Consider the following 25805-nt stretch of genomic DNA (forward strand, 5'->3'; position numbering starts at 1 on the left):
TATTTATTAAATGTCTACTGTGTGCCATCGCAATGCTAACTCCTATAATGCAAGGGTAATGTGTTTACATGTGACATGTTTTCTGATTCAGGGAACTAACATTCTACTGACTGACATCATAACACATGCCACAGATAGGTTGGTTAAGTGGTTATGTTAGAGACATGCAGATTATGCTGTAGGAGTTTAGAGGAGAGGCACTTAACGTACCCTGTAGGTGGGAGTAGGGAATGTGCCCCAGGAGTGTTTCCTAGAGGAGGCATGACTCTAGAAAGGAAAGGTTGAAAGTTAGCCATAATTCCTCTTCTACTTGACACAATAAAAGTTGTAAGTATACCATATTAATACTGAAAATGTACTGCTCATTGCTATTTAAAACAAGAATTCATTTGAAACATTAAAAATATGTTTGAGGTTGTAAGCTAGTTTCAAAATTTTAACCATGGCAATTGATTTCTCCATAGGTATTCAAAGCAATGAGTATCCCACAGATCAGAAATCCTTTCCTGCCTCCCCCAGAAAAAATGTCTGAAGCCTATTCTGCAAAGATTGCTCTTTTTGGTGCTGGGCCTGCAAGTATAAGTTGTGCTTCCTTTTTGGCTCGATTGGGGTACTCTGACATCACTATATTTGAAAAACAAGAATATGTTGGTGGTTTAAGGTAATGCCTACATTTATTTCATGTTTATAGTGTCAGAAATGATGGTGCAAAACAATTATGAATATTGTTGGTTCATAATCATATAGAAACTTCAGGCTCACAGATGGTATTTTAAATGTTCTTTTTCCAAATGTTCAAATTTTGATTACATTATTCACTTTAAAATTTGCAGTTGGCTTGAAGCAATATTTATTTAAGAAATTTTCTCTCTAATTCTGTGAATTTAAGAGAAATCTCTGCAAATTATTTTTTGATTATAAGAACCAATCATATGAAAAATGGTTTTAGCCCTGTGAATATTTCCTTTAATGGAGATATAACTGAAAATCATGGATATTAGTGATGGGGAAAACCGAGATCCATGGAATATTGGACTATTCATTGTGTTGTCTACATAGATATGTTGTCTTACATATTTTCAATTTAAAATTTCTTAAGTCTTTTGATTAAAATTTTGTCAGCATGTACTAGAAATGTATTTAAATATACATTTTTAAAATCACATGATCATATTATTCCCATGAAAATTTATACATGGAAATGGGAATATATATTGAAAATAAACAAAACTCTATACTGGACGCATATTTCATTATCATAAAGAAATAAAATTTATTATGATTAGGGAATAGATATTGCTTAAAACATTTTATACAAAATAAAGAATTTGGTTGGTAACTGAATAATATTACTCAATTGATTTTTATTTTCTCTATGTATATTATCAAAAAAATCATGGATTACAAAATGTATCCATTTGGAATATCTGTTTCTATGCTTAACATTTAAATTTGTTGTGGCTACTGCCCTATGTGTAACAAATAAATTAATCATACCCAGTAATCACAGAGGATAAATTTAATCAAAGTTGTCACTAAAATTTGTGAAGTTTCTTATGTTTTTTGGCACCTGTGAATATATGTTAATAAATGTATAAATTTCAATATTACTCAAACAACAATATGCTAAGCCCAAGATAATATAAAATTATCAATTATCAATTATTTGTAGCATTGATATAAATATGTTGATATATTTATTAACATAAATATTGATGTATAAGCTATCATTAATATAATCTTACTTGACTGAATCGTCAAGCAAAAATATCACATTTTAGGAAGACCCTTTAGTGTGGATATGAAACATAAATAACCTGATTGTTAAGAAATAATTAATCTTCTGTACTGATGTTCCACTACTATGAATTCCAAGACATTACATATATTTTATGAATTTATTTTTCTGGAAAGTAAAATGTCCTATATATTGTTTCGCTGGAAAGATTTAGAATATCATTTTAATGGCATTTACCACAGCTTTATTAATTAGAAAAAACATGATCTATTGACAATATATCTATCTATAAGCATTGTATGTTGTTTTCAGTTATGCACATCAGTGAATATCTCAGTTAATTTTTAAAATATGAACTTAATTGTGTACCCTGGTAAACTAGGAAAAATCTGTTTGCCACTTGATTGCATTTTCACAAAAAGCCTAAAATGGAACCTACCCTGTTTATAACTTACTATGTATTGCCAATTTTGGTAGATTACTGTTGTTAGCCTATCTCTTTTTTAACTCAAATGCAGGATAGATGTTTGTAATTCATATGAATTAGTACTAAACTTGGTTTTTTAAATTTATTTGCTGAACATTTTTTAGTGAGACAGAGTTCTCTGGATCCAGACCAAACATGGTGGTTTTTCTTTTAAAGTTGTTAAATTCTTTCTTTTGCCTTTGAATCTTTTCAGTATGTAGAGACAATATGAAATATTTAATCAATCTCATTTGTCCTGTCCCATGGTAGAGGCATTCTGTGTCACTGTTACAGGATTATAAAAACCGATGCTGGAATTTAGCCGGAATTATAACCACAAAACTTTCCTGTTACTTTATTTTCTACTTATGGCTGCCTCTCATTCTCTTGTATCTTGAAAGTGGCTAAAAAGGATTAAATTAGCTTTGTATTTGAAATCAATTGCTTAAAGAGGTAATGTCAAGTTTTATCTTTCCTTCTCCTTTGCATCCAAACAGATTCTTTTATCTCTGGTGAATTAGTATCACAACCACTTTTTAAGAAATCACTGGAGTCAGTGAAAAATATCTAGGATTTAATCTCTATTGCATTGAACACATCAATTATTTTTAACGTTGCAACAAATTTATAAAATAATCAGTAGTTTTGCTTTCCTCTAACAGTGGCTTCTTTTTTTAGGACACGAGTTTAACAGGGTTAAAAGGGCTTGATATTATAAGAAAGGTAAACAAAATAGTGTTAATAGATTTTCAAGAATGTTTGCACATATATACGTTCTGATTTTTCTCTTATAAATTAATATATAAGGATTATGATGTTATTGTTAGGATAGTGAGGCCAATGCTGCCCTTTGCTTTACCTCTTTCAAATTTTATATTGTTTTCATTAGGCCTATTGTTTTTCTTGTTGATTGACAATAAAGAGAAATGGGGTCCAGGTGAACTAGTTATAGCAATAGGAAATATTTTGAGAATGTGTGATGTATTACAAATTTAAGTCTATTATCTCTATAGTAATAAACTGCAGCATACCTCTGTCAGAGTATGAGAATTGTGCTTTAAAAAGAATGGAAAGTTGTTATAGATATATTTCATCACATGAAAGAAACATGAAAATAGAAGAAAGATTTTTTTCATGTTGTCTGATATTCCACTGACTGTACTAAAGGACTTAGGATTACAAGAAATTTTTTTTCAAAGCCTTAGATTGTTACAGGAGCACAGATAGAAGAAAAGTTTGTTTCCTAAGCACAGCAGACTTGGAAAACAATCATTCCTATTAAATTCTGTCTTCTGTCCTTTTATCTCCTTTCTCACCATGCAGTCTTCAGAGTAATCTCATTTACTCTCATGGTTTCAATTACCACCTACATGCAAATTACTTAAAAATCCATATCTTCCCTGACCTCTTTCTCCATTCTGAGCAACAGATTTATACATTCAAATCCTGGTCATCTCTGTATAAACTTCATATCAATGATCAATGTTGCTTCTCTTCCTGAGTTTGCCATCTCAGAGGATGGCATCACCAAAATGGGGATTATCTGGGCTACTCTTTAATATCCTGGCAATTCCACTTTATGAACACTCTAAAAAAATGTCCTCTGATATCCTTTATCTCTCGGTTTCCTTTTTTTTTCTTTCTTTCTTTCTTTTTTTTTGAAAGAGTCTGGCTCTGTCACCCAGGCTGGAGTGCAGTGGTGAGATCTCAGCTCACTGCAACCTCCACCTCCTGGATTCAAGTGATTCTCTGCCTCCGCCTCCCAAGTAGCTGGGACTACAGGCATGTACCACCACACCTGGCTAATTTTTGTATTTTTAATAAAGACAGGATTTCATCATGTTGGCCAGGCTGGTTTTGAACTCCTGACCTCAAGCGATCTACCCACCTTGGCCTCCCAAAGGGCTGGGATTACAGGCGTGAGCCACTGCGCCTGGCCACCTCTCACTTTCTTTACCACTGCAGTAGCCTCCAAGCAGTTATCTTGGCCTCCTGATTTGTCTTTTCAAATTCATTCTTCCTTTAGTTTCAAATGTGATTCTGTCACTCTTCCACTTGAAATCTTTCAACAACTCCTCCTAACCTCAGAGATAAAGGATCTGTCCTGGCATAAAAACCCTTCCACGACCTGATACCTACCTGTATTTTCCCCTTTCTCCTTCCCTCCCTTCCTTCCTTCAGTATATATATATCAATCACTTGACTATGTGCTGGTCATTATTTCTGGCTCTATTTAGAGCATAAAAGTAAACAAGGCAAAGTGCCTTCTCATGGGGCCTATATTTTAGTCGTGGGGAGACAGACAATAAACGAACAATAAACCAAATATAGAATATGTTAAGTGATGATAAATGCAAGGAAGAAGTTTTAAAAAAAATGGTGGATTAGTGGTATACCTAGCATACTAGATACTCAGAATAGATTTTTTTAACATGCTATCCTCTGGTCTATACAATAAGATTCGATAAGAATCACACAATAACCAGTAATAATTATTTTTAAATTTATTCCTGTAAAACAAAAAATGATTAAAACAAATTATTTTAATATGAAGGATATAGCTATTTTCAATTTTAAACACAAAAATTTCATGTGATCATACAAAATGACAGAATTGAAGTAATTCATATTGCTTCATGTGCTATCATTTTGTCTATTCCAAATCAACTTTTCACATATTGGAATCTGTAGTATCACAAGAGTGGAAGCATATGTCGCCTACGGGGAATTGGAATGAGGAATGCCTGTAGCTGAATCAGCAGTTGCTGATGGCCTCTATTTAACTGTAGTTCTGCAAGTTAACTTTCCTGTAGAACACAATGTTTATTAAAGAGTTGGTAATAAAAATGGGATCATTGAAAGCTTACATATATATTACTAAAACTCAATAGCAACTATGGCTATTGTTTAGAATTTAGACTCACCAGAGAATTTTTTTATTTTGGCAGAGGACATTGTTTAGGATATTAGTGATATTATTTAGAATTACTAGCTCATGAAAATAAGACAAAACAGGCTCATTTTAGTAAGTTTTATAATGGTTTTTAAATTGTCTAAAAAGAACACACCCTTTTACTTTACTGCCTGCATCTGGGCTTGGTGTGGGGCTGGAAAGGAAATAGTGTGTGATGATGGAGTTTAGGTCCTGAGCAACTCATAAAATGGGATTGTCTGAGGACCAGTGTTGGGATGCAAGAACCAAAGCTTACTGTTAGGCATGATAAATATGAGATACCTGTTAGACACCCAAGTGAACATAAAAGTCTGGAATTTAAGAAGAAAAATGTGGAAGCCATCATACACTGATGATATTTTAAAGTCCTAAGACATTTCCCCTACCCACTTATCTCATCCTGCAATAAGCCTTCCCTCCTTTGAAACACTTGTTCACATTTAGTGTTTTACATTTGTCATGTTGTTCTGCTTATGTGTGTGTGTATGTGTTTTGTCTATTTGCTGACTTCATGCATTAGTGAATATAAAAACGTCACATTTTTCACAATCAGTAATTTCCACCTACCCCCTACCTACTTGACTGTAACCAAATCTAACATTTCTCAGTATTTCACATTTCTCTGATTTGCTTGAGGAGATGCTGGGAAATGGATTCTCTCACACTTATTCATTTAACACTGTGCTAAGTGTTGGTGACAATGGTTCCAGAGCAGCATGGGGTTTTAAGCAGAGCTGCTGAACCCCAGCAGCCTGGCTTCCATTTTCTCTGGTGCCTACATCTGCATTCAAAGTTATACTGACAAGGGTGGTGGCTGCCCCTTCCTCCTTTCTCAGATTTCTTCCTGCTAGGTTAGGTGTTCCTTCCTTTATTTTTTTCTGACCAACAGAAAAGTTGTCCCTGCTTTTTATAACATGCTCTTTCAGAGTTTTTTTCTTAAGTCAGAACCACTGACTTGCACTCCCACCATTTTTTTTTTTTCCTTTTATTCCATGTGCTTCTACTTACATCCCATAAAAATCCAAGAGTAGGCCTGACTCATTGGAAGGTTCTCGGCTTCACAATGTGGATGTATTTAAGATTCTCATCTTGTTGTAGTTGGTTTATTTGGCTGGAATTCTTTGTTCATAGTCCATTGCTTTTGCTTTCCTGTTCAACCTTTTGAGGATCTGCATCAGTGCCCAATTTTAGTCCATATTTAATCTCTCTCTCATGCAGCCCCATGTCTATCAAGTCTGTGTGTCTGTTTGTGTCCACATACAGTCCATAGCTGTTAAGTTTCTTTCTACTTAGACTTTGAAGGGAAAACCTTCTTGGTGCCCAGAGCATTCTGGCATATTCTTGTTACCTTGAGGTAATGTGGCTGGAGTTCACAAGTTGGCTTAAGAGATTTTTATCCCTGCCCTATGCCTGAATTCATTCTTAAACATAATCTTGTGTTTCTAACTAGAGGGAAGCTCCTTTAGTGTACAGCTTTGATTTTATGGTGTTTGATACCTTGTATTTTCTTTTTTTTGTTTGGTTGTTTTTTTTTGAGACGGAGTCTGGCTCTGTCGCCCAGGCTGGAGTGCAGTGGCGCAATCTCGGCTCACTGCAAGCTCCGCCTCCCGGGTTCACGCTATTCTCCTGCCTCAGCCTCCCGAGTAGCTGGGACTACAGGCGCCCGCCACTACACCCGGCTAATTTTTTTGTATTTTTAGTAGAGATGGGGTTTCACCGTGTTAGCCAGGATGGTCTTGATCTCCTGACCTCGTGATCCGCCGGCCTTGGCCTCCCAAAGTGCTGGAATTACAAGCGTGAGCCACCACGGGTACCTTGCATTTTCTATAGTATTGAGCATGATGTCTTGCTGATTGATATATAAAAATTAATTGCATAATCAAGTTCTTAAGTCATCAAAGAATGAAAAGGCTGCACTTTGGAAAATTTTTCAATTGATGGTCCAGAAGATTCATCTTCAACAATTATTTATTTTACAAATTAATCTCTATAATATATAAAATATAATTGCTATTTTATATATATACACACGTTAAAGATATGATGGATATACTTCTCTTATTGTGCGTACCACATTCTAAATGTAATTATCTTTTGTGTATCCTTCCCTGATCAGAAAAAGAACTTATTAACAGTGAGAATTTGGTAAAATTCACCATCAAATCACTGCAGCTTACACTTACCTGGCACTTTGTAAACACTGTGCCTGGCACTATTCACTTTTAATGAGTAGGTGAATGAATGATTCAGCAAATGAATGAATGAATGGATTGCTGTGTATTCATGGACATACATAGCTTTTTTAATTGTTAACAAAACATTGGAAAGTGTTTTTAGCTTACTTTTAATACTCTATTATACTACTAAAATAATAGTGCTGTAGGCCTCATTTTTTTTTAAATGCAGGCAATAGGCATTAATATACAATATGATTGTTTTTTAAAGACTGAACTTTTGGGATACTCATTGCTTTCACAGAAGACTAATTTATTGTAAAAATGTTCTATAGATCACATGGAACTGATTTTGTAATATTCTAAACAGTATGGTAATACAGTTACACATTTGCATATCAACAAGCTAGAAGTACATTTATAGAATATGTATATGAATGTTAGTGTATATATATATGTGTACATCTATATTAAAATCTAGATCTCCATCTAGCTTTATTAATAGATTTTAAGATTTATCTTAGGAATTTATAGAATTATTATTAAATAAATCAACCAAATACTTTATTGAACTTAAAAGTATCGAAATTGCTTTTGGCCAGTTTTACATTTATCATTTTCTATTGCTGTAATTTAGTTATTTTTATATCAGTTTCTACTGTATCTTCACTCCACATAACATGTTTATATCAATAAGAATGTAGATGTCCTCATGCATATCTTATGTGATATATAAATATCCTTAGAAGAGATATTTATTTACTACTAATCCATAAAGACATGTTACATTTTTTTAAGATTGGTCAAAGATTGGTCATTTTTCTACTGATGCCTGTTTTTCTTTCTCCTTTTGTTTCAGTACTTCTGAAATTCCTCAGTTCCGGCTGCCATATGATGTAGTGAATTTTGAGATTGAGCTAATGAAGGACCTTGGTGTAAAGGTAAATGAAAAAAACACCTATCTGTGTACTGCTCAAAAAAAAGGGAGTAAGCTCTACACTAAAGATTAACAGCAAATGTCACGCATTTTAGGAAAGAACAATTAAAAGCTACACCAGGCGGAAGCAGAAAGATGCTTCCCCTTGCTTAGGGCATTTGTCTGTCTACTGTCTGAATGCCACTAGCCTGGAAAAGGGCAATCAATAGTTCTCATCTGGCATGCCTGCATGTGATTAATTGTCTGTAAGAAACAAATTCCTAAATTGCTTTAGGGGTTCAGTGCAGCTAATAGAAGGATTTGGTTTCTTTAATCACATTTTTTCATGCAAGTTGTGTGCACTCTGAAACATTAGTATTTCGCAATTTGGAACATTATTTCTTACGGAGATTTATTTTATTTACTATATTCATCATGTCAGTAGTGTGAATGTGATAATCCTTTCTCAACACAAGCAGTAAATCAGTGGGATAGAAAGCAACAGCTTCGTATTTTTTATTATTTTGTTAAATAAATATTGTGTTATTCTTTTCGAGATGGTTGAAAATTTGACACATCGTTATTTTCAGCATACAGCTTTAAATATTCCTCTTCTTTTCTGTTAAGAGCATTATACTCTAGTTCTTCACTTGAACATATTGCTATTTTTGTTTCAAAAATGTTAATTTTTCATAATAGATATAACACAATAGATTAGTAATGTACTGTGATTTACATAATACATGCTGAAAGTATATGCAGAAGATACTTTGAAAAGTGATTAACAAACTACTCATACCTTTTGCATTTACCAGTAAAACTTAAAATGAATCAATAAAAGAGAAAACACTCAAAACAATATTTTGTGGTTTATATTTATAATTACATTTTAATTGACAGTGGTCGGGTGATGAAACATTCACACGTAATGACTAAACAAAATGTCTGGGAATAAAAACACATAGTATAGATTTTGGCAACTTTATAAAAACTTAATGTTCAAAATTACAATGTTCAAAATAGATAATTTAGAGGTTATTATTTTACAAAAGTATATTCTGAAAAGTTTTAAAATGTCTTTCATTTTGAATACAAGTTCTTGTCTAAATCTCATTAAATATGGAAATTATTATTGAAATTTCCAACTATTAGATTTGGTATTCTGAATTGAAGATGAATGTTCCCAACACAAAGACATGGGAAATCTTGATGAATATCCTAATTATCCTGATTTGATCATTACACATTCTATGCATGTATCAAAATATCCCACATACCCCATAAATATGTAAAATTATTGTGTATTAATAAAAAATGAAAAAAGAAATTAGGCTTTATTTCTCCATTTATCTTACATAAAATTGCAAAATTGCATTCAATTTTCACAGGACCAGATATATTGCATAAATTAGAGCATACCCATTACTCTTATTTGAAAACTCATCAAGGTGCAGTAGTAGGCAATATACTGAGTGCCAAGAAATATATCTTAGCTATAGTCATGCCACTTTTTATTTTTTTGTCAGATATCTTTGGCAAAGTCTATTAATATCTAGAACATTGGTCAAAATCTGCTCAAATAAAAAGTATGCTACTAATATTTGAACAAAATATAAAAATATTTGTTTATGTATGCAAAGAATATCGCGGAAAGATATAAGAATCTGATAGAACAGATTGCTTTTGAGAAGGTGTGGGACAATTTTTTCAACATTTTGTACATTTAAATTTTAAACTGTGAATCTGTTACATTATTGAGGAAAAAAATTGAAACTAAATTAAAGAGAAAGCTAACAGTACTGTCTTGTCCATCTCTCAAGCTGTTTTAAAATGTGAAGGAAATGATGTTTTCAAATTTGCTTTGTAAACAATAAACTGTATATACAATTCTGAGGAAAGATAGCAGTGAGACTCTTTTTCACTTTGAGGATTTGTATCCTTTGATGAGATACTCTTGCAGCTTTTATGATTTACGAACTTTAGCCATAAGTGGGTACATTTTGACAGAGTGGTCTGTGCTTATTACCTCCTTTTGAAAAGTCATCACGGAGGTTCTTTTTATAATTTGCCTTCTGTTTGTCTCTCTCAACTAATATATATTTTAAAGTCAAAAATAATTTCCTGGCAATGAAATGAACTATTTTTATGGGTTCGTACTGTTTGACTCCCGTGTAGCATATGATGTAAAAGTTCTCTTATATATGTATGTATGTATTTTGACTTTCATGACCTAGCATTATCTTGTTTATTCTTCTACTTTTTCTTTTACTTCCCAAATAGGTTTGTTTCATTTACTCAACAAATAATTGTTCAGAACTTATTTTTGCCAAGTAGTATGCCAGGACTAGAACCATGTAGAACCATCCTTCTTTTGAACTCCAGTCCTGTATACTTAGTAGTTTAATAAGCATATTATCATCCAAATAACATGACCTGATTATATGCAGAACCCAGTTCAGTTTCTTTATCTTCACTCCCAACTATCTTTTTTTAGCTGCATTTCCTATTGAATATTTTAATTTCAATTTATCTTATACTTATTAGCCAATCAGTCCTTGTTAGTTCTAAGATTAATTTTTTCGAGTCAAATATCATGTTACAAGAGAATAAAGATAATTTTGTTTGTTATTTGTACATTATTAATATTTTTCTTCCACAATTTCAATATCTAGTATGTTAAAAAATAAAGAGGTATAATACATGGAATTCTTTTTCTTGTCTCTGAAATGGGATTTTTAATCATATTGAATAAATATTTTTCTAGTCTTACGTGAATACATTTTATTAATTTAGAAAGTTAATAAAAAGTGTGTTAAATTTTTCAATTCCGCTTTGTAAATACTTACATTGAGTTTATATGTTGGATTATACTAATCATTGAATTTCTAAAATTTATCAATTTTGGCATCATGTTTATTTCTGTACATGTAATTCAGATTCAATTGGTTAGTATTTTTAAAATTTTTCTTGTGCATTCATTTATTTATGTAATGGATATTAAAACCAGAAATATAGCAGGGAACAGTCAAATAATATTGTTACCATTACAAGTTTTAAATGTACAAAGACTTTTTGTTTTGTTTTGCCTTGTTTTTATTTGTTGTTTTGTGAATTTTTTTCTTCTTATTATACTTTAAGTTTTAGGGTACATGTGCACAATGTGCAGGTTAGTTACATATGTATACATGTGCCATGCTGGTGTGCTGCACCCATTAACTCGTCATTTAGCATTAGGTATATCTCCTAATGCTATACCTCCCCCCTCCCCCCACCCCACAGCAGTCTCCAGAGTGTGATGTTCCCCTTCCTTTGTCCATGTGTTCTCATTGTTCAATTCCTTGATAATAGAGTTATGTTAGCCTTATAAAATTAAACTTCTAAGCATTTTATTATTTTCTCATTGGTAAGAATATTATCTTGAGACATCTTTTTTACTAAATTTGGAAGTTGTCATCTACTCCAAGCCCTCTTATGAAATAGAACTATGACCATTTTTCTTCATATCTTCTATTAATTTTTTCCACTGATTTTATTCTCATGTCAATTTTGCCAATATATTTCTAGAAAAATTTCTGCTTCATTGAGGTTTTTGAATTTATTAGCAAAAATTTAAGTCTATTATTTCAGTATACAATAAAAATATCTCATCTGTGCCTGTGATTATATTTGCTCTTGCATCTCTAAATTTCCTTTGTGTTTTCCTATCTGGTTAATATTTTCTTTAAAATAAAGTTATCAAAGTTTTGTTTTCTTATTCATTAATTGCTGACTATGTATTAATGCTTTCCCCTGCTATTCTTATTTGTTAGTCTCTTTTTTAAATTTAGTTTTATTTTATTTTATTTTACGTTCCAGGATGCATGTGCAGGACGTGTAGGTTTGTTACATAGGTAAACGTGTGATATGGTGATTTGCTGCACCTATCAGCCCGTCACCTAGGTATCAAGCCTCACATGCATTAGCTAATTATCCTGATTCTCTCCCTGTCCCTGCCCCACTCAACTGGCCCCAGTGTGTGTTGTTCCCCTCCCTGTGTCCATGTATTCTCATTGTTCAGCTTCCACTTGTGAGATCATGCAGTGTTTGGTTTTCCGTTTCTGTGTTAGTTTTCTGAGGATAATGACTTCCAGCTCTGTCCATGTCCCTGCAAAGGACATGATCTAATTTTTTTAATGGCTGCATAGTATTCCATGGTGTATATGTACCACATTTTCTTTATCCACTGTATTATTGATGGGCATTTTGGTTGATTCCATGTCTTTGCTATTGTGAATAGTGCTGCAGTGAACATACACATGCATGTATCTTTATAACAGAATGATTTATATTCCTTTGGGCATATACCCAAAAATGGGATTACTGGGTATTTCTGGTTCTGTGTCTTTGAGAAATCGCCACACTGTCTTCCACATGGTTGAACTAATTTACATTCCACTAACAGTGTAAAAGCATTTCTGTTTCTCCACAGCCTTGCCAGCATCTGTTGTTTCTTGACTTTTTAATAATCACCATTCTGACTGGTGTGAAATGGTGTCTCATTGTGGGTTTGATTTGCATTTCTCCAATGATTGAATGATTTTGAGCTTTTTTTCATAAGTTTGTTTGTTGGCTGCATAAATGTCTTATTTTGAGAAATGTCTGTTCATGTCCTTTACCTAAGTTTTTTGTTTGTTTGTTTGTTTGAGATGGAGGATGGAGTCTAGCTCTGTTACCCAGGCTGGAGTGCAATGGCACTATCTTGGCTCACTTCAACCTCTACCTCCTGGGTTCAAGCTGTTCTCCTGCCCGAGTGTCCCAAGTAGCTGGGATTACAGGTGGCCGCCACCACACATGGCTAATTTTTTTATTTGTATTACAGATGAGATTTTACCATGTTGGCCATGCTGGTTTTGAACTCCTGATCTCAAATGATCCGCTTGCCTTAGCCTCCCAAAGTGCTGGGATTACAGACATGAGCCACCGTGCCTGGCCTCCTTTGTTCGCTTTTTAATGGGGTTGGTTTTTTTCTTGTAAATTTGTTTAAGTTCCTTGTAGATTCTGGATATTAGACTTTGTCAGATGGATAGATTGCAAACATTTTCTCCCATTCTGTAGGTTGCCTGTTCACTCTGATGATAGTTTCTTTTGCTGTGCAGAAGCTCTTTTGTTTAATTAAATCTCATCTGTCAATTTTTTCTTTTGTGCAGGTGCTTTTGATGTTTTCATGATGAAATCTTTGCCTGTGCCTATATCCTGAATGGTATTGCCTAGATTTTCTTCTCGAGTTTTATAGTTTTGGGTTTTATATGTAAGTCTTTAATCTATCTTGAGTTAATTTTTGTATAAGGTGTAAGGAAGGGGTCCAGTTTCAATTTTCTGCATATGGCTAGCCAGCTTTCCCAGCACCATTTATTAAATAGGGAATCCTTTCCCCATTGCTTGTTTTTGTCAGGTTTGTCAAAGACCAGATGGTTGTATTGTGTGGTCTTATTTCTGAGATCTCTGTTCTGTTCCATTGGTCTATGTGTTTATTTTTTTTCCAGTACCATGCTGTTTTGGTTACTGCAGCCTTATAGTATAGTTTGAAGTCAGATAGCATGATGCCTCCAGCTTTGTTCTTTTGGCTTAGGATTGTCTTGGCTATATGGGCTCTTTTTTGGTTCCATATGAATTTTAAAGTAGTTTTTTCTAACTCTGTGAAGAATGTCAATGGTAGTTTAATGGGAATAGCATTGAATCTATAAATTGCTTTGGGCAGGATGCCTATTGTCATATGAATTATTCTTATTCATGAGCATGGAGTATTTTTCCATTTGTTTGTGCCCTCTCTGATTTCTTTGAGCAGTGGTTTGTAGTTCTTCTTGAAGAGGTTTTTCACTTTCCTTGTTAGCTGTATTCCTAGGTATTTTATTCTCTTTGTAGCAGTTGTGAATGGGAGTTCATTCATGATTTGGTTCTCTGCTTATTGTTGATGTATAGGAATGCTAGCGGTTTTTGCACACTGACTTTGTATCCTGAGACTTTGCCGAAGTTGCTTATCAACTTAATCTATTGGGCTGATCAATGGGGCTTTCTAGATGTGGGATCATGTCATCTGCAAACAGGCAGTTTGACTTCCTCTCTTCCTATTTGAATACTCTTTATTTCTGTCTTTTGCCTGACTGCCCTGGCCAGAACTTCCAATACTGTGTTGAAATGGAGTGGTGAGAGAGGATATCCTTGTCTTGTGCCAGTTTTCAAGGGGAACGCTTCCAGCTTTTGCCCATTTGGTATGATATTGGCTGTGGGTTTATTGTAAATGGCTTTTATTATTTTGAGGTATGTTCATCGAGACCTAGTTTATTGAGAATTTTTTAACGGGAAAGGATATTGAATTTTATCAAAGGGCTTTTCTGCATCTATTGAGATAATCATGTGTTTTTTTCTTTATTTCTCTTTATGTGATGAGTTACATTTATTGATTTGCATATGTTGAACCAGCCTTGCACCTAGGGATGAAGCCAACTTGATTGTGATGGATAAGCTTTTTATATGCTGCTGAATTTCATTTGCCAGTATTTTATAGAGGATTTTTGCATCAATGTTCATCAGGGATATTGGCCTGAAGTTTTCTCTTTTTGTTGTATCTCTGCCAGGTTTTGGTATCAGGATGATGCTGGCCTGATAAAATGAGTTAGGGAGAAGTCCCTTGTTTTCAATTGTTTGAAATAGTTTCAGAAGAAATGGTACCAGCTTCTATTTGTAATTCTGGTAGAATTCAGCTGTAAATCCATCTGGCCCTGAGCTTTTTTTGGTTGGTAGGCTATTTATTACTGCTTCAATTTCAGAACTTGTTATTGGTCTATTCAGGGATTCAACTTCTTCCTTGTTCAGCCTTGGGAGGGTGTATGTGTCCAGGAATTTATCCATTTCTTCTATACTTTCTAGTTTATTTGCATAGAAATGTTTATAATATTCTCCAATGCTTGTTTGTATTTCTGTGGGTTCAGTGGTAATATCCCCGTTATCATTTTTTATTGTTTCTATTTGATTCTTCTCTCTTTTCTTCATTAGTCTACCTATTGGTGTGTGTGTATATATATATATATATATATATTTTTTTTTTTTTTCTTTTTCTTTTTTTTCCAAAAAAACAGCTCCCGGATTCATTCATTTTTTTGAAGGGTTTTTCGTGTCTCTATCTCCTTCAGTTCCGCTCTTGAAGTTACATGGCACTTACTCTCAAGTTACATGGCACTTACTCTCAAATCAATCACATAATTGGAAGTAAAACACTCCTCAGCAAATGGAAAATAACTGAAATAATAACTAACAGTCTCTTAGGCCACAGCACAATCAAATTAGAACTCAAGATTAAGAAACTCACTCAGAACCACGCAATTGGAAATTGAACAACTTGCTCCTATATGACTCCTGGTTAAACAATGAAATTAAGGCAGAACTCAGGAAGTTCTTTGAAACCAGTGAGAACAAAGAGACAATGTACCAGAATCTCCGGGATGCTGCTAAAGCAGTGTTAAGAGGGAAATTTACAGCGCTAAATGCCACTTCAGAAAGCTAGAAAGGTCTCAAATTGACACCCTACCATAACAACTAAAAGAACTAGACAAGCAAGAGCAAAATAGCCACAAATCTAGCAGAAGGCAAGAAATAAGCAAGGTCAGAGTGGGACTTATTTGTTATTTGCTTTAAAATCTTGAGTTGTAAACTTACTTCATTTTCATTTTATAGATTGAATAATGAAAACATTTAAAGTTATTAGTTTCAGAAAAATCTTTGTCAGCATCCGTGTGTTTTCATTATTTTGTTATTTTTATTTTTCTTCAGAAAGTAGGTTTTTTTTCCCCGTGTAGACAACAGTTATGTAGGATAGTATTTTCATTTGCTTCTGTATTCTTGTGATAGAATTCATTATTTTTTCACTTTATTAGCCATATTTGCATTTTTTTTATCAAGCATACTCTCAATTGATTTTACACCAAAGGATCATTTATAGTGTAATAACCTTGTGTATTCCCTTTAGGAGAAATAGCTTCTTAGCTGATGTTTATTTATACTTTTTTTTGTAATGCAACTCAGAATTTAAATAGAAATACGTATTTTTGTTTCATGGTCTTTATATCCTAATTTTTCAAAGTTAAAAGTATAAAATATGAATGAAGATATTGCATTTTTGCATATTTAAAATATGTATATTTGTCATTTCCCAAAGTATTCTGATAGAATTCTAATTGATTACCTTAATTTGTAATTTTTATACATTTCTTCTGCTTCATAGTTTGAGATGAAATATCTAATAGAGGTATTATCTTTTTCTTAATAAACTCTTATAACATCTTCTTTTTCACTATGGTTATTTGAACCAAGAATATCTGTGATTATGAGGTAGTATTAGAAAATAAATATAAAATCGTATTATTTCTCTCCCACAAGGATAGAAACTTGTACACTAATAGCTAATAAATAATTTTCATTTCTAAAGATAGCTAAATACTTTCAAAATTTCTTCATTTTATTTTCTATCTTAGAGCATCTGGAAATATTTGGTCTATTTAACCAAATTTTCTATTAGAAAACTGTGAAGAGTATGTATGTTTTTATTTGATTTTTAAAAATAATGGGCATCACCTATTTTATTTGAAGATTTATACTCCACAAAAAAAGTTGTAAGCCTTTATCCTGCATAATAAATGTTACTATGTGTATGAATACGTATTATAGTATATAAAGAAAGTTTTCATCAAATCCCTAAGAGACTATTAGATGGAACTTTGGCTCAGGGTATATGACATTCAGAACTGCTGGAATAAAGTAGTGACTGTTACACTGAACTTGAAATAGATTGAATTTGTATTCCGAATTTAGGTAGGAAATATCTAATAATATGTTACTAAAGTCATTAGAGGAAGGTAGAATATATACTGTTAACCATATTTAAGAAAATCAAGATGGAAAATATTACATATGTAAAAGTACAAGGAATAAAGAAACAAAAACACCAAACAAAATGCCCATAATGTGATTTTGCTAGCATCATATCTATTTAACAAATAACATTGAGATTTCGTAGCTTATCAGCCAACGTGATGTTCCTGATAGCTGTAGTTGTCTTGCAATTCTAGTTTTAATTAACACACATTTCATTTCAATTTCCCAAGGCATAATGTAAGCAAAGCTTTACCTTTGTTGTCAAGGAATCTTTCTTCTAATTCTTTCTAAGAATAGATTATTTCTTGCATGGCAAATATTTGGGGCCTCAGGCTTTTAGGAAAGGGAAATTTGAATAGGTTCCCATTCACAAAAAGGAAGGAAGCCTTGTGCCTGTCACTGCATGGAATGTTCTTGTTATGGCTTTGTCCTCATTTCTACCAGGGATCTGCTGCCCAGTGATGACCATCCTCCATCTTTCCCACAATGTCTGTCCATGGTAAAGTCAAGTCGTGCTGGTATCCATCCCAGTAGATTCACACCAAGATCAAGATACTCGTCTTTGCAGCTTTCCATACACGAAAGGAAAACTCAACTGTTTCCATCCCCATTTGCACACTATTGTGTATTAGAGTAGAATCAGACTGTATAAATACAGAATGAGCATCTTTCTTACATATTACAAAATCAAAGACATTTTCACTCTGCTGTGGTGGAAGAATTGGGATGTCTTTATTCCTCTTTGATAAATCACAAAAAGCCACTATTAAACTAAACTATTTTGCCTTCTCCCACAAATACCCACCTCAAAAAGGTTGGGAGGTCTTCTTGAATCTTCCTGCAGAGGCACTGAATAAAGTAAACCTAAGATTAAGTATTTTGAGAATCACCTCCGCCAATTAATTCATTGGCATGGCATTCCACTGCTCAACTTTGAAAATGGCATACTTACTCAGTTTGCTAATATTCTATTAGAATGTTTGGACCTGGTGTTTTCTTTTATGTCTAACCTTTATTATATATTGGTATGAAGGGTATTTGATTCATAAAACAAACAGTGAAGTTATTTTTATTTTTCAATTTAATATGTATTATTTAAAAGTTAGAATAAATTAAAGTTCTAAAGCCTCACTATTAGATAATTTTAATAGCATCGAATTCTACTAATTCTAATAGTAACACTATTACTTACTATAAAATGCTTTGAATAATACATATTTAATTAATGTTCCAGTTTAATGTTTTTGATACATTCCGGAGTTCTGAATATTCGTTATTAATCTCACCTTGGTTGTCCCCTTGTTATAAATTTTCTGACAGTTACCATATCTGCCAATATAAAAACAGAATTACTATTTTAGGAAGACAAAACATGGCCCTCTATGATCCAGTTCCAGTCATCTTCTCCCTCCAACTTCTTGCTCCATTGCTTGCTTTGCACTTTATATTCCTGAAACACAACCTTTTTAGTAGGTCTTCACATACAATATGCTGTTCTTTGCCCTTGAGGATGGTGCCAGCTCTGCCCTCTGACTTCAAGAGGCACAAGAGCACAGCAATTATGCATGTTGGCTCTGAAATTAGACTATGTATGTGACTGCAATAAAGGTTATGTAAGCTCTCTTGTCCTTTAGTATCATTATCTGTAAAATGAAAATACTGATAACACTTCATGGGGCTGCTGTGGGGATTAAATGAGTCAGTATATGCAGTACTTAGAAGAGAGCTTTACACTTAGGTGCACTATTCAGTGTAGCTGTAATGACCAGTTCATGGGTATACATTGCTCTTCTTCTATGACTCAGCTTAAGAGACTGCTTTTAGGAACATTTTGCCTTCAGAACACAAAGAAACCTACCAGGCATTGTGCTTCCTTCCATATGGCAGGAAATGTGAGATGCAGCTATTTGTCTTTTACTTTCAAGGAGACTTACTGGCACATACTTGATAACTGGATCTCTAAACTTCAATCAAGAGGCCAGTCCCTGATCATAGAGTTCATCTTCCACCCACTGGAGTGCAGATATTTTAACAGTTTCCATCATACTCACCACCTCTTGTTCATGCTGTCTGATCTGCCTGATGTCATCAATGTAATGAATCACTGTGATGTTCTGTGGGATGTCCAGATCGCTTCAGATTACATATATTATTACTTAAAAGAGTTGACATATCCCTGAGGCAAAACTGTAAATGAATATTCTTATCTATACTCTGTAACTCTGAACTATTTCTGATCTCCTTCTCTAATTGGAGTGGAAGAAGTATGCATTTGCCAAATCAATGGCCCCATGCAGTCTATGTGTGGCCTTATAAAACTTCTCTAGCTATAATACCACATCTGTAACAGAAACTGCAATCAGGACTACTCTTTAGTTAAGCCTGCAGACATTTATAGTCATCCTCCAGAAATTCTCTGGTGTTGGCAGGGGACAGGCTGGTGGATTAAATGGGGATATGACAGGGACCACTACCATCTCTCCCCATCCCATTGCACCCAGGATAGGATATTATCTTTGATTTATTCTCTTGGCTGAATTTTCAGATATTTTCATGTGGCCTTCCCAACTATGATAGCTTTTATAGCTCTTACTTCACAGACCAGAGACCCAATGTAGGGATTACTTCAATTGACAAGTGTAACAATTTGAATTATGCTCTTAGAGACTAGGAGAACGATCACTGACTGAGTTGTGGTTTCAGTGGACCCACTGTGAACTAGACTTCAGTCAGGCTCCATTTTTTACCTCACCCTGTAAGTACCCACTCTTATGCTTCCAAGTATCAGTGTTACTGAAGAACCAGTGCTTAATAGTCCTTGAAATGTCTGATCATTCCCCTTTTCCCAGGGCTTAGTTGCTTGGATAAATGACCATAGTTTCTTTTGGGAAAGGACTAGGGGAATCACAGTATTTACTTGTAGGGATGTTTCAGGGTCTTTCTTCTTAGGGACACTGACCCCTCCATGGTCAGCAGGTTCCAGAAGTGAAAATTGTCCCATGTCTGGTAACTGACCAAGTATTGTGACTTTTACTAGGGATGACTACCCTCTGCTTCCTGACTTTATTCATTTTCCCTTGACAATGTCCCTTATCAAAATCCTGTCTTTTCCTTTTAAAGGCCCTATTGAAATTCCACTTCTCTGTATTCTCAACCTTCTAAGTTTAGCTAAAATGACTTTCCCCAGCCTCTGAACTCTCATACACATGCAGTGATCATAGCCTGTTTTATGTTATATGTATTTGTGTATATCTTTTGCCCCTACTTGACTGTACGTTGATGTTGGAAATGTGTCTTATTTATCATCTTATTATTTAAATGCCCCACATCGTGCTTTGAACATATTATGCAAGCTATGGAAGTTTACTGATGGTTTTAATGACACTGGCTTTTCTTCTGCATTTAGCCCTTAATAGAAACATGTTCCTGTTCTATTTATATACTATTTTGTGTATGTAAACCTATATACTAAAAGACAAAAATGTTGTCACATTTTTTATCTCATAGAATTTTTGGCTGACTTTTCATTCTTTTTGATGTTAAATATTAAGATTTTAATTAATCATATGCCAAATTTCCTTATGCAAAATATTGTTTCTTATAGATAATTTGTGGTAAAAGCCTTTCAGTGAATGAAATGACTCTTAGCACTTTGAAAGAAAAAGGCTACAAAGCTGCTTTCATTGGAATAGGTGAGTAGTTTACTCTTAAATATATTTATTTATAATGTATTTTTTATTTCCTAGCAATATCCAGAAGAATGACTGCCTTCAGACATTTTCATGATGAAAGTTATATTTGTTCAGGGAATAACAGATAGAAATGGTTGGCCAAGTAACTAAATTTCTATTTTATAAGTAGGAGTGCTGTTTCACCTTAATTATGGAGAGATTTTGGGAAGATGTTTATCTTCCCATTCTTTCACCACACCATCATCACCAGTGAGAATCTCTAGGAAGAAATTATTTTCAAGTCATACCACCAGAAACTCAGAATCTGTCTAGAGGCTGTAGCTTTCTTTTTATGATAAAAACAATTGATTAAAGTGATAATAAAGGATGGAGTTGGCTCGTTCCCTTTGCTGTTCATTTTTCAAAATTTTCTAAAGACTTTTCTTATTTGGTTGAATTTTTTAAATGTTCCATCAGTGTTCTGAAAGTCCCATAGACAGTGTATTACTCCTGAGGCACTCAATGTATACTGTTTTCTCATATTTTGCCTAAATATGTTACGGAGAATGAGTTTTCTAACATTTTTCTTCCACTTAGTATTTACTGAGAGAGCAGAGAGAACAAGTAAGTTGGCTTGACTTAGTCTTTGCCTCATGAATGTCATATTCATTATCTGATATGATTTGTACTATGGGCAATTACGGCATATAAACTGAGTATGTTAAATCGGGGTCCCCAAACTTGGGGCCACAAACTAGTACTGTACTGTTAGGAACCTGGCCACACAGCAGGAGGTGAATAGTGGGCAAGCAAGCATTACTGCCTGAGCTCTGCATCCTGTCAGATCAGCATTAGATTAGATTAGAATCTAATGGCATTAGATTCTCATAGGAGTGCAAACTCTATTGTGAAGTGGGCATGCGAAGGATCTAAGTTGCATGCTCCTTATGAGAATCTAAAACTAATGCCTGATGATCTGAGGTGGAACAGTTTCATCCTGATACCATCCTCTTTCTCCAGCCCGGTCCATGGAAAAATTTTCTTCCATGAAACTGGTCCTTGGTGCCAAAAAGGTTGGGGACCACTGCGTTAAATTCTTACTCATTTTTAATATAAACTCATCGTCTTGTATTTTACTTTCTCTGTCTCTTCGGCAGTTCACACTCAGAATATGAAGTTCTAAATAATATCATCTCTTTAAGTGATCACACACTGAGTAATGTTTGTTTTGCCGCTGTCCTTTTTCTTTGCCTTTCTGGAGTGCAGTCATCATTAATGCTTTGTCTACTAAACTTTTCTTATCAAAATGCCATTTCTAAGGCAATGCCTGTCAGCCCCTTTATTTAGGTGAAAAATTATGGAAAGCAATATAAATTTGCACTGTCTTCTAGCTCCTAAATGTCTCAACTGAACCTCCTTCCTTTCAGAAAATTTTGGGTGCCATTGTTGTTAGTATCTGTCTATATGATCTTAATTACAATGTTATATTTATTGTGTATATCAAAAGTAGGAAGGAGGCAAGATCTGATATTTTCCCTAGGTTCTATTTTTAGGCATACTATATTTGACTTCAGCTTTACTTTTCAACATTACATTTGTATTGAGAATTTAATGTAAAGAAATTGGGCAGGTGTCTGTAAGTTCCAATTACTGTCAGTATACACATGATCAAAAATGCTTGGTCAGTAGTAAGTGGAAAATCTCATCAGGCTTTAGGTCTGCAATACTGATAATGTTATCAAATAACTATTTGAGATTCACCAATATACTAAAAGATACGTTTTCCATTATTTGAGTATATACTAACACAATTATTAATACATGTATCTGTAGGAACTTCGTCCACAAAGAATCTTTGTACTGAAGAAATATGGACCAATAACATAACCAATACATTGAAATATCCAAATTAATTACATAAGAAGCAAATTATTCCAAAAATTTGGAATAATTAAATTGTTCATCACTCTGAGTAGTTATAACCATGAAACACCTTCTAACTGAAATAATCAATAGTGTTTCAGCTTTTTAATTTAATTTTATTATATTAAGTCCCCTTAAGTATATTATTTGATAATGCTGTACTGGTTCACAATACAGTTGTCTCCATTTGACTCTGCACTGAGGTGTGAATACAGCATTTAGAATGTAGAGTCCTTTCATATTTATGTGCTGTGCATTTTCATGCTGAGAAATGAATCTTTGACATTTTGGTGTAGTGATGTGAGGAATGCAGTTATGCTCTATTTCAGTATTTTGTATGAAACATATACAAGAAAAATTTCATCATGTCAAAAAGAAAAGCTCCAGTCTGTGGAAGACAAGTAGCCGTATTCTCTAGGAAATGTTTATTTGACACTCATGAGTGTCGATTTGGGAATTTATGACCTTTGTATTACCATATAACTGTCGGTTACTTGGACAGCCACACAACATTACATGTTTTTGTTCATTAACCTTGCTTCCATATTGTAATTAAACTTTACTCACTTATTTTATCTACCGTTTCTCACTGATTTTGTAGGAGGAAATGTAGAATAGGAATTCCATATTATTTAGGATATATGTTTGGGCACTTTCAGAAAACAATAGAGGGTAAAACAATATAAATGTTTAGTTCTTTCTCATGTAACAATGTAAGCCATTTTCAAACCTGAATTCCGTCTTTGGTCTATGGGTAGTTACCACGTTCACATTCATGCTAATAGAAGTGGGAAAGAGGGAAGCAGCTCCTTCAGTCTTATATTTATGAGCCAGAAGTTACACAAATCAATTCTTCTTTCATCTCATTGTCTGTAACCTGAACATATAAGCATGGCAACAGCAGAGGGTGCTGGGAAGTATTGCCTTTTGCTGGGTGGACATAATCCCCATCAAACATCTAGAATCATAGGGAAAGGGAATGACAGATATTGAGAGAGGATAGAAATGAAAGTCTCTGTTACAGGTGTGCATCATCATTAGTATTTGACACAGGAGATCAGTAAAGTACTTAGTAGCAAAGAAAACACTCTTAGTACCTGGTGCATACATGTTGGTTACATAGGTAGTTTTTAAAAATGGAGATGCTAGGCCAGGTGTGGTAGCTCACACCTGTAATCCCAGTACTTTGGGAGGCCGAGGCGGGTGGATCACGAGGTCAAGAGATCAAGACCATCCTGGCCAACATGGTGAAACCCCGTCTCTACTAAAAATACAAAAATTAGCTGGGTGTGGTGGTGTGTGCATCTGTAATCCCAGCTACTTGGGAGGCTGAGGCAGGAGAATTGCTTGAACCTGGGAGGCGGAGGTTGCAGTGAGCCGAGATCTCACCACTGCACTCTAGCCTCCCGACAGAGCGAGACTCCATCTAAAAAAAAAAAAGAAAAAGAAAAAAGAGATACTTTATCTTTCTGTAGTTGGAAATGCCATAGTTATTAATCTTGTATATTTATAACTACCATCTTATTCTATGTTAGATTATGTAAAATTAAAAATATTTTTAATTAACTATGACATAATGAAAATAGTTCATTAAGCCTGTTGTATTAAGATAAGTGTGTTCACATGTTTCCTGATTTTAACTATAGTGTGTGATATTGCTCGTGAAAAGTCTCTCACTTTTAGAGTTTTCTCTAACTAATACTACCAGAGTCCAAGGAAATTATCTCATTGAATGTACATCATTGTTACTTCTAAAGACTTATGTCTCTTGAACCATGAGAAGTTTAGCTTCTTCTAAGTACTGAGATAAAGCCCTATGTGTTATTCAAAATTAGTCTGTTATGGTCACAATAATTGAGTCTTTGTTAAAGACTCTAAAATTTTGGTAGTTTTACTGAAATCAAAGCACCTGGACAGCATGTTACTGAAAATATTGAGAAGTAGAATTGGAACATCTACTGTACAAGGCTTTTAAAAAATATTGGATGGCTCTCTTTGTTTGGTATTGAAATTGACATAATAGGTTACAACCATTGTTTCTTCCTTTTTATTTTATAAAAATAACCAGAAAATAATAGAATAAAACATATCAAAGTGTGTTGGCTATGGTTAGGGCAAGTGTTATTTTGCGAAAAATGTTTTTCAGCTGTGTGTTTGTGTGTTTGATGTGTGTGCTTGCACATTCACACTGCATTAAAATAAAATGTAGTTTTTAAATGTGGCTCTAGTTAAAGTTTGATAGCCAATGCTGTACAATGTAAGGACTCTGATGGACTAAACACCTTTTTCCCATAGTATACTCAACACCTATCAATAAGTAGCTATTAGTGAGTTAAATAAGTATTGAATTACTACAATCACTTTCCCAAACACTGTGCTAAGAATTTAAAAAACAATAAAGAAATCTGAATTCATTGTTTAGGTTGGTATTAAATTGAGTCAGAAATATCGTAAGACATTCAAAAAGAACAACCATATTGCACAATTTCAGGAGTGGGACGTAGTGAGGTAGACGGGCTGGACATGGGTATAGTTCCTTTTTTTTTTTTTTTTTTTTTAAAGTTCTGTGGGTAATTTTATTCTAGAGCCAGGTTTAAGAATCACTGTTACAGATAACTGAAGAGACAGACCCTTGGTCTTTGTTTTAAAGAAGCCCATTTCTTTTTCTCTTTCTGATTGTCCAACTTCTGATAATTTTCATCTCATAGCCTCATAAAACATGATAGTGCCAAAAAGGTTAAACAAGCATGCAAAGGAAAGAACATCCAGTAAGACACATTTAGGTAACTGATCAAACTTTATATATTCTTCTGCCAAGTTTTTCTTTCTTTGAATTTTTGTTTTTAGAATGCATGAGAAAGAAGGGGTTAAAGGGAAAATGCAGTGAAATCCCTTATAATAGTCACAGTAGACACTATGAAACAGGAACTACAGGAAGGTGTTGTAGAGATGAATAGTCACCTTTTCAACACCAAGTGCTTTACTTGTGTCCACCCAAAAGATTTTCCTTAGACTTACTTCTTGCTACCACCACTCCCCTCACTTAATGCCACTGGA

The 25805-nt window shown here is 33.9% G+C and overlaps 1 protein-coding gene across 4 annotated transcripts in view; it reads left to right on the forward strand.

Moving 5' to 3' along the window:
* DPYD (dihydropyrimidine dehydrogenase) overlaps window positions 1-25805 on the forward strand; it is an 843687-nt gene that overhangs the window by 227967 nt on the left and 589915 nt on the right. For all 4 annotated transcript variants that reach the window (NM_001132697.1, XM_054527610.2, XM_054527649.2 and 1 more), the window contains 3 exon segments: window positions 465-661; window positions 8191-8272; window positions 20759-20846. In NM_001132697.1, the coding sequence (NP_001126169.1) occupies window positions 465-661; window positions 8191-8272; window positions 20759-20846 (367 nt within the window).

This window comes from Pongo abelii, chromosome 1 (assembly GCF_028885655.2).
Source record: "Pongo abelii isolate AG06213 chromosome 1, NHGRI_mPonAbe1-v2.0_pri, whole genome shotgun sequence".
Taxonomy (NCBI): Eukaryota; Metazoa; Chordata; class Mammalia; order Primates; family Hominidae; genus Pongo; species Pongo abelii.